Source organism: Pituophis catenifer, unplaced genomic scaffold (genome assembly GCF_029215685.1).
Source record: "Pituophis catenifer annectens isolate HBS135680 unplaced genomic scaffold, rPitCat1.0.hap2 SCAF_7, whole genome shotgun sequence".
Classification (NCBI taxonomy): domain Eukaryota; kingdom Metazoa; phylum Chordata; class Lepidosauria; order Squamata; family Colubridae; genus Pituophis; species Pituophis catenifer.
This window is the reverse complement of record NW_027256887.1, coordinates 7975093-7985092: the sequence shown is the minus strand read 5'-3', so window position 1 is coordinate 7985092 and position 10000 is coordinate 7975093. Positions and strand designations below refer to the sequence as shown.

General features: G+C 45.6%; 1 protein-coding gene across 1 annotated transcript in view; it reads left to right on the top strand.

Moving 5' to 3' along the window:
- The window catches only part of ANO2 (anoctamin 2), a 184157-nt gene that overhangs the window by 171307 nt on the left and 2850 nt on the right, over positions 1-10000 (top strand). The window contains exon 23 of the mRNA XM_070946746.1: positions 1783-1964. Coding sequence (XP_070802847.1) covers positions 1783-1964 — 182 coding nt within the window. The remainder of the gene's footprint in view (positions 1-1782; positions 1965-10000) is intronic.

The following is a 10000-nucleotide window of genomic DNA, read 5'->3' as shown; positions in this document are numbered from 1 at the left end:
TGGCTTGGTGGGCGTGGCAGGGGAAGGCTCCTGTAAAATCTCCATTCCCACCCTACTCCAGGGGAAAGTTACTGCAAAATCCCCATTTCCTCCTGATCAGCTGGGACTCCGGAGGCAGAGAATAGATGGGGGCAGGGCAGGTCAGAGGTGGTATTTACCGGTTCTCCGAATTACTCAAAATTTCCGCTGGTGGACTTCACATAATTTAACAACCGGTTCACCTAGCACCAAAAATGCGCGTGCGTGCCTTTTGCACATGCATGCTACCTTCCGTGCATGTGCTTTGCTAGCGCGCATGTCTAAGCACAGCTTAGAAAACGTGGCTAAATAGAACAGCATAGCATTGGGGCGGGCAGGTGAGTTTGCCCGAACGCGACATAGCTACTACTTTGTCTGTCTGTCTGTCTGTCTGTCTGTCTGTCTGTCTATCTATCTATCTATCTATCTATCTATCTATCTATCTATCATCTATCTCTGGTGATAACAAATAACTTTTGGCTCCTTGAAACAAGTTGAGATGCTAATATCTCTAGCCTGCTGTGATATTACACTTAATCTGTGTGGATGAGCACACAGATTAAGGGGAGGAACTTAATCAGGGGGAACATAGTTAGATGGCCAGAAGAAGGAAACAAAGACTTTTGATAAACCCCATCACTGACACCTAGTGGCTGTCCAATTTTTTGCACTCCAGAATAGGTCCAACTAAACTCCTGTAATAGCCAAAATCTTTGGCTATGCTCCAAATTCAGATGGCTGAGGCATTTCTGATGAATATCACTTTATAGCTATTTAGGGCATTCTCTCCTTGAATGTGTGTAGAATTTTTTTTTTTCTGACAATGTTCTGGTAAACTAAAACTAAGGAGAAATTTCCTGACAGTGAGAAAAATTGGTCAGTGGAACAGAAGTTGCCTTCAGAAGTTGTGGGCGCTCCATCACTGGAGGCTTTTAAGAAGAGTTTGGACAGCCAGTTGTCCAAAATGGTATAGGGCAGGGATGGCTAACCTTTTTGCCATCACGTGCCAAAAGTGGGGGGGGGGAGGGGGAGCGGAGGGACACACGCCCGTGTGCCCACATCCATAATTCTATGCGCCCCGCCCCCCCTCATGCTCCCCTTGCTTTTGGCATGCGATGGCACGGTGGGCCCAGTAGGTCCATTTTTCGCTCTCCCCAGGCTCCAGAGCCTTTCTAGGAGCCTGGGGAGGGCAAAAACAGCCTTCCCCACCCTTCCTAAAGGCCCTCCGAAGGTTGGAAACAGCGTGTTTCCTGACTTCTGGTGGGCCCAGAAGGCCCGAAAAATCAACTGACCGGCGCACGCATGTGTGCCGGAGCTGAGCTCGCGTGCCCACCGATATGGGTCCACGTGCCACCTGTGGCACCCATGCCATAGGTTCGCCATCACAGGTATAGGGTCTCTTGCTAGAGCAGAGGGTTGAACTAGAACTAGAAAGGTCCCTTCCAACTTTATTATCCTGTTATTCAAAGGAGGTGTCTCTATATCTTGTACCTGTTGGAACTCATTGTTGGGATGTATTTTTATACAACTACAGTAGTATTCAACCAGTAGATGGCAGTGTTTACAAGCTTGGATCTATGGTATATACTGGATGCTCTTTTGTTCTAAGTAGAGTTTCCTGTTTCTTGTTACAGTTATATAGTTGAGCAGTAAAGCACATGGTGACTGTGATCTTTGTTTGCTCTGTGTGTTGCTTTATATAAACAGAATTTCTAACAGTACCCCTTGCAGATTCATGTGGAAAACGATTTTGTTTTCTTCCAGGCCTTTGTCATTGCAGTCACTTCGGATTTTATTCCACGCCTTGTCTACCAATATGTGTACAGTCACAATGGGACCATGCATGGCTTCATCAATCACACCCTGTCATACTTCAACGTCAGCGACTTTAAGCCTGGAACCCAGCCAGAAAGCTCACCATTTGAAGAGGAGGTTTCATTCTGCAGGTAAAGCAGCTGCCTTTCATTTTTGTTGTGACTGTCAAACCTCTGGTGAGATCAATCCAGCTGCAGATGTTCAGACCTTCAAACAAGGGAGTCATTGTACTGCTAGTCAAAGAAGGCACATTTAGGGACCATTTAGTTTTTGCGACCTTGTTTTGATACAGGTAAGTCCTCAATTTACAACCACAATTCAGCACATTTCCACTGCTAAGCGAGACAGTGAGTTTTGCCCCAGTGTACAAACTTCCTTGCCACCGTTGTTAAGTGAATCAATGCAGTTGTTAAGTTAGCAACACGGTCCTTAAGCGAATCTGGCTTCCCTATTGACTTTGCTTGTCAGAAGGTCGAGCAAAAGTCGATGGTGTGATCCTGGGACACTACAACCGTCCTAAATATGAACCAGACATCCGAAGTTTGATCATGTCACCATAGGGACATTGCAACGCTATAAGCATAACAAATCACTTTTTCCAATGCCGTTGTTAACTTTGAAATGAACTGTTGTAAGTCGAGGACTACCTGTACTCCAAAGCAGGCTTCACCAGACTGGAAAAAGAAGAGCTACATAATAAAATTAGAGAAGGTGGTTCGAAGAATCTCTTGCGTTTTTGATTTAAAACAATTTTGAGAGCCCAACGTTTTAAGTGGATTCAGCCGGTTTGGACCGGTTTGGAAGAACCGGAAGTAGCAACCTGCTGCTAGCTGCCCCTGCCCACCTACCCTGGTGCTAAGTATTCAGCCGATTTGGACCGGTTTGGACCGGTTTGGGAGAACCGGTAGTAGCGACCTGCTGCTAGCTGCCCCTGCCCACCTACCCTGGTGCTAAGTATTCAGCCGGTTTGGACCGGTTTGGGAGAACCAGTAGTAGCGACCCGCTGCTAGCTGCCCCTGCCCACCTACCCTGGTGCTAAGTATTCAGCCGGTTTGGACCGGTTTGGGAGAACCGGAAGTAGCAACCTGCTGCTAGCTGCCCCTGCCCACCTACCCTGGTGCTAAGCCATCCCATTTACCCATGTTTTCAAGCCGCACACATGCGTGTAAACCACACGTGAGTGAAAAGTGAATGCGCGGAAGGCGGGGCGCATGTGGGGTAGGGGGTAGGAAGTAGAAGCGCATGTGTGCACTCACATTTTCGGGGCTGGGTGAACCAGTAGGTAAATTATATAAATCCCACCTCTGACTCTGGGGCAATATTTTTTCCTTCTGAGGCTTCCTACCTGGAACTCACGAGTTTGCCTTTTAAATGGCTTAAGAAGAAATTCTTAAATGTTTTAATTGGTTTGTGATTTTTAATTTTTGGGCCAAATTTATATATATATTAATTGTTTTTAATATTTGTATTTCATGTTCTTAATTCTGGCTGTACACCGCCCTGAGTCCTCAGGGAGAAGGGCGGTATATAAATTGGAAATAAAATAAAATAAAATAAAATAAAATAATAAAATAAAATAATAAAATAAAATAAAATAAAATAAAATAAAATAAAATAAAATAAAATAAAATAAAATAAAATAAAATAAAATAAAATAAAAAGATGTTACAGCCAGCTGATTAAAATGTCCACCTTGCACGTATTCTACCCCATCCTTCAGTGTCTCCAAGCCACGTGTGTCTTTGTGTGTCTGGAGGCAGCCATGCTCCCGTGTGCAGACATGCTGTCAAGGCATGATACAAGTGAACACCTGGCCATTCCATGCACAGTAGCTGAGGTGAAATTGTTTGATTTTTTTTTAAAGAGCCAGAACATGTTAGGACAAATAGCTTTTTCGCCCAAAGGGGGGAAAAACAGAACCTCACTCTTTGCTTTAAACCAAACAATGCCATTTAGTTCAGAATAAATGAGAGAAAGAAAAAAAAAAAAAAGAAAAGACCAGTTGGAAAACAGCCTAAAGAATATACAATGGAGTTGTAATAATTTGAAAAGAAGGGTGCGTTTTAAAGTTAAAGGGAAGTTCCTCTGTTTCCACCTTCAAATGCCATGTGACGCCCTCAAGCTCCTGGCCTGCCCAGCCGCCAAAAGGACTTGATTTTGGAGCAGTTCCTATCTCGACAAGAATTGGTTCCAGAACAGTGGTGGGTTCCTCCCGGTTCGGTCTGGTTCGGCCGAGCCGGTAGCGGTGACGATATGACGTCACCGAACCGGTTCTCCCCCCCCTGCCCTCCCCCCGCACGTTATTCTTACCTTTTATTTGGTCCCACCCCCAATCTATTGCTGCCTCCTGAGTCCCAGCTGATGACTAGAGGGAAAAAAAACTGTTTAAACTCTTGCCGCGGAGCTTCAAAGGGCCGTCCTACAGCTGATCAGTGTTAAAAGCAAACAAATGAGTCGGGTCGTAAGTGCGAGGACTGGTCGTAAGTGCGAGGACCTTCCAGAAATGACTCTGACCAGCTAGCCACGCCCACCTAGTCACATGACCTCCAAGCCACACCCACAAAATAAGCCACGCCCACAGAACTGGTAGTAAAAAAATTTAGAACCCACCCCTGTTCCAGAATGCTGTATATCTGCTGTTTCTGAATTAAGGAATAGGTTTCCAAGTAGAAGCAAAAGGAATTGCATTATCTTCTTTAACCAAACTATTTAATTTAGCCAGCTCTGCTCCATCAACTTTTGCAGCCGTTCATCCATTGTGGGACTCAAACAGTGGTGGGATTTAAATAATTTAACAATGATTTGCTCTAATGACTGGCTGGGTGGGCGTGGCCATGGTGGGCGTGGCCAGGGGGTGTGACGGACACCACTCAGCCTCCTGCAACCCCCTGGGAGCTCCCGGTGTACATAAAAGAAAAGATACGTTCCTCAAGAATCATAAGGTACAACACTTAATGATAGTCACAGGATACAAATAAGCAATCAGGAAACAATATCAATGTAAAATCGTATGGATACAAGCAATAAAATTACAGTCATACAGTCATAAGTGGGAGGAGATGGGTGGTGGGAACGGTGAGAAGATTAATAGTAATGCAGACTTAGTGAATAGTTGGACAGTGTTGAGGGAATTATTTGTTTAGCAGAGTGATGGCTTTTGGGGAAAAACTGTTTTTGTGTCTAGTTGTTCTGGTGTGCAGTGCTCTATAGCGTCGTTTTGAGGATAGGAATTGAAACAGTTTATGTCCAGAATGCGAGGGGTCTGTAACAGAGGTGGGTTTCAGCAGGTTCTGACCAGTTCTGAAGAACCGGTAGTGGAAATTTTTAGTAGTTCGGAGAACCGGTAGTAAAAATTCTGACTGGCCCCGCCCCCATCTCTTCTCTGCCTCCCGAGTCCCAGCTGATCGGGAGGAAATGGGGATTTTGCAGTAACCTTCCCCTGGATTGGGGTGGGAATGGAGATTTTACAGTATCCTTCCCCTGTCATGCCCACCACGCTATGCCACACCCACCAAGCCACACCCACAGAACTGGTAGTAAAAAAAATTGTAACCCACCACTGGTCTGTAAATATTTTCCCAGCCCTCTTTTTGACTCGCGCAGTATACAGGTCCTCAATGGAAGGCAGGTTGGTAGTAATTGTAGAACTGAACCAGATGGAGACTCCTCCCTACTGAGCAAAACACGGCCATCTTTGAAAACAGGCTGGGAAAAACGGCGAACCCCCTTTTGTTCTTAAATTGGTGTGATCTCACCAAAGCAGGCCTACTCCGATAACCGGCGTTCTCCTCAGCCCGGAGATTAAACCAACTCAATCACAAAGTTCAAACTCTCCCGACATTCTTGAAATGGGTCGGGTTTTACACCCTCCCTTCTCAATGCGCTGCTATTCGGTTCTAAATAAACATTGCAGCCGGGTACTTATCTGTGGCATGTGATTAGCCATTATGTGTTTTTTTTTTTTACCCTCCCCAAGGCAAACTTAAAGTAAATTTAGCTCAAAATAGACTTCACTTCAGAGCTGTCCCTCCGAAGCCCATGGATCAGTGTGCAGGATGGGAAAATAAGTGTTTGCCCCTGTTGTTAATACACTCCTCGCCACATTTCACAAAATTCTACAGAAGTGGCCAAAATTGTGGAAGCCTTTCGGGAAAAGTGTATTTTTTGAGGTTTGAGGGCTAATAACACCACTTTTTTGGGGGAGTTTCAAGATAATCCTATTCCACAGCTTGAATAGCCTGGGAATAGCCCAGTTTGGACTACGCTGAGAATGAGTTAATTCTCTGCTGTTCTAATAAAGTTTGTTTGTTTCAAACTGTTTGCGTCTGATAATACCTACTTAGGCCTGGGTCACAACAATAAGCGTGAAAAGTTAATTGTCCTAAGCGTGAAAAACCCCAAGTCGCTTTTTTTCAGTGCTGTTGTGACTTTGAACAGTCACTAAGCAAATGGTTGTAAGTTGAGGACTTCCTGTATTCTCATTTTATGGGACACTGCGACCATCATAAATATGAGCCAGTAGTCAAGCATCCATATATAAATCACGTGACCGCAGGGATGCTGCGACGGTCGTAAATGTGAAAAAATGGTCGCAACTGGATTTTGGTTTTGGATGAGATGCGAATGAGGAGGACGCATAAACGTGACTGCTTTAATTCTCACCGCTTTTTGGTCCTCACTTCATATTCTTGATCATCCTCTCTTCTTCACCTGTTAACGTAAGGCTACTTTCACAAAAACTCAGTGTTATACTACCCAGGTGGTTTTGGAATTGGGTTGATTTCTGGATTTTATGCAGATTTTATGCATTGAATATTTCAAGGGGCTTCTAGAGGTATTAAAGCAGGAGCGTCAAACTCGATTTCATTGAGGGCCGCATCGGGGTTGTGTTTGACCTTGGAGGGGCAGGGGGGGCATGGTCAGGTGGGCGTGGCCAGGGTGGCCCAGGCAGGCCTGGGGGGGGGGATCCACTTTTGCTAGTAGTTTGTTTTTCTAGCACTCTGCCAGCCAAAATGGAGCTATGGGGGGGCTGCGTGCCCCCCAGGCTCCATGCGCCCCCGCCCCCCGGGCTCTGTTTTTGACTGTGATGGCCACCGACAGCCCTCTGCCAGCGAAAACTGAGCTCGGGGGGCCGTCCGCCGCCCTCCCGAACTCCATTTTTGCTGGCAGAGGCATCGTGGGCCGGTCCTTTGTTGTTTCCAGAGCAGCCCTATGGACCAGATCTAAGCACCCCATGCGGTTCTTGAGTTTGACACCCCTCTGTTAAAGGAAGAGGAAGATGTATCCAGAGGTGGTAGTCAGCCGGTTCAGACTGGTTCAAACAAACCGGTAGCGGAAATCACGAGTGGGACCACCCACCCGCTGCGGCTCTATGCCATCCTATTTAGGCACGTTTTTTAGGCCATGCGCATGCACGGAAGTGGCACATGCAAACGAAGCGAGTGCTCGAGCGTGCACGCTCACATTTGGTAGGGAAAGTAAGTGAATACCTCACCTGGGTATATCGTTTCTTGATCATCCAGGTGCCTAAGCGACATCTTGAAAAACGGGGCCCAATAGATCGTGACCTTCTTGTTCGGTGGATAAAGATGGCAATAACTAAACCGTGATTTTCTATCCCAAGACTTAAAATCTTTGGAGGCTGCGAAATCCAAGAGATACAGAGCCAATTTTTTTTACATCTGCAGCCTCTCTGGGAGACCTCCTGATGAATTGTTGTTCCAGTGAAAGGAACATATTTGTCCCCTGGTGTTTGATTCACCGGGATGGCTGCCATGGTCCAGTGGAACATTATGATGTTATCTAGGAATGTCACCATACGCTCAACTCTCCTAGCCTTTATTGTTGTTATTTGTTGTTTTTTTCAACCATTCTGGAAACTTTCCTTCTCTTTATGTAGAACTGAACTCTCTGCCATCAGAGACATTTTGATCTCCCTGCATTTCATGGCCCGTGATGTTTTTTTTTTAAGGCTGTCACGAAACCTTGTGAGGTAAATTTTTTAATTATATTAAGCAGATGCCTTGCACGGCGCTGGTCTTCATTTACCACCGTCGTGTTCAGATTAACGTAATATTTTCCTCACCGGTGCAATGAAAGACTCTGGGGTACGTCTGCGTCACCTGTTCAAGTGTGGGATACTCGGTGTGTGTTCCCACACCCGCATACCTGAAGTTCTGCAATGCCACAATAATATACATTCTGTCCTCTTTCCGCTATTGTCTTTAGGCAATGAACAAGAAAACTCCTTTCAAGCGTTCGCTGTTGTGTTTACCAGGAGTAGAATCCAAATAGTTGTGTTTTTGGTGGCAGTCACATCAGTTACGAAAGGTCAACCTTTTTTTAAAAAAAATTATAATTGTGCTTCGCCATCCAGATGTGTCTCTTGGCAAGCGTTGTCTTTTCGTGTGACACATAATCAGTTAATGTCTACCTTTTGTGTATCTCCTTGAATATGTTGGAGCTTTTTCTGCGGTTTGAAAGTTCAGAGAATGGGCCATTTTTTTAAACTGTGCAGAACTTCTCCATTAGTCCCCAAAACTTTTGGTTATGCAAAAAGCCAAGACTGTTATCTTCCAGCTTCTCCATAGCTTGCAAACATCTAGTGAAGATAAGATAGCCTTTATTGTCATTTTTTTTACTGTGAGTACTGGTTATTGGATAAGAAACTCCAAAAAAATTTTTTATCTCTCCTTGATTAGATTCCATCCATTGCTTCTTATTTTGCCTTCAGGTGCTTTGGAAAATAGTTTGACTCCCTCTTCTTTGGGGCAGCCCCTGAGATATCGGAACACTGCTATCATGTCTCCCCTAGTCCTTCTCTTCATCAAACTAGACATACCCAGTTCCAGCAACCGTTCATCATATGTTTTAGCCTCCAGTCCTGTCATCATCTTGTTTGCTCTTCTCTGCACTCTTTCTTGACTACTTCAAGAACCACAGTGATTCACTTAACAAATGTGGCAAGGAAAGTCATAAAATGGGCCCCAAAAAACCACCCCCTCACTTAACAAATTTCTCACTTAGCAACATAAATTTTGGGCTCAAAATTTGTGGTGGTACATTGTGGACCTGCCTGTATTCCAATCATGGAAAAGAAACATCTGGCGTTTCCTTTGCAGTTTGGGACGGGCAGGCTGCCTGTTCTGTCCCCGTCCCACACATGCACCCCCACAGACGGCCTGGAGTTAATAAGCCACACGACAAAATCTTTGAAGATAAAGTTGGCAGCAACCCAGTGGCTAGCTGCCAATTCAGACTTTACTCACACAAAACAAAGATTAGACTGCAAGCATTCCAATAAAGCAGGCAAAGTTTCAGCAATACAAGGATTAGTCCAAATGCAGTCCGACAAAGCAGGCAGAAGTCCAGTAACGCAGAGATCATGGATTATTTCTAGTTTTTGCTCATCACAATCTGAACCGGCCACCACACCCACATTTATACCCTGTGGGGTGTGGTCCAGTGACTCAGCTAATCTCTGGCACGCCTTCCCCTCTGCTGCGCACGCTTCTCCCTGCGCCTCTGCCGAGGCTCCAGCCAGCACTTATCTCCTTCGTCGCTGTCCACCTGTGGCTGCGGGGACGTGCTTGGCTCTGGGCCTATCTCTTGGCCTTCGGTGTCCTCTGGAGGCATTACCAGAGAGGAGGGTCCTAGAGAGGGAGGCCTTGCCAACTCCTCTCCCTCACTCTCAGAGTCTGCATCTGTTGATAGCCCTGGCTCAGGCAACGGAGCCACAACACTCCCCTAAAAGGTGTGGTATTATATGCAGCTGCATTGCCGTTCCCCCAAATCCACCCCACCCCAAGTTGAACAGCAATGGGAGTGGTTGTGGATAAGCAATCACAGGGCATGAAAGCAGGGAGCTGCAGCTGCCTACCTTCTTTCTCTACCCAAGATCTTAACTTATCTCAAGATAAGAGATCCTCTCATACATATCTCGAGATAATGGAGTTTTTAATCTGGGCAGGTCCAGGCCTATCGTAAAGCGGTTAGGTTTGTTTATCGATTGTGCATAACCGTGCCTTTTTTAGGGGGACAAAAAAGAATGCTAAGCACCCTGTCTTGAGGGCCCCACAATATGGACTTTGTAATACCTCCAAATGGGATTCAAATAATAATAATTTTAACAACCGGTTCTCTGCCCTAATGACCGTCTGGGTGGGCG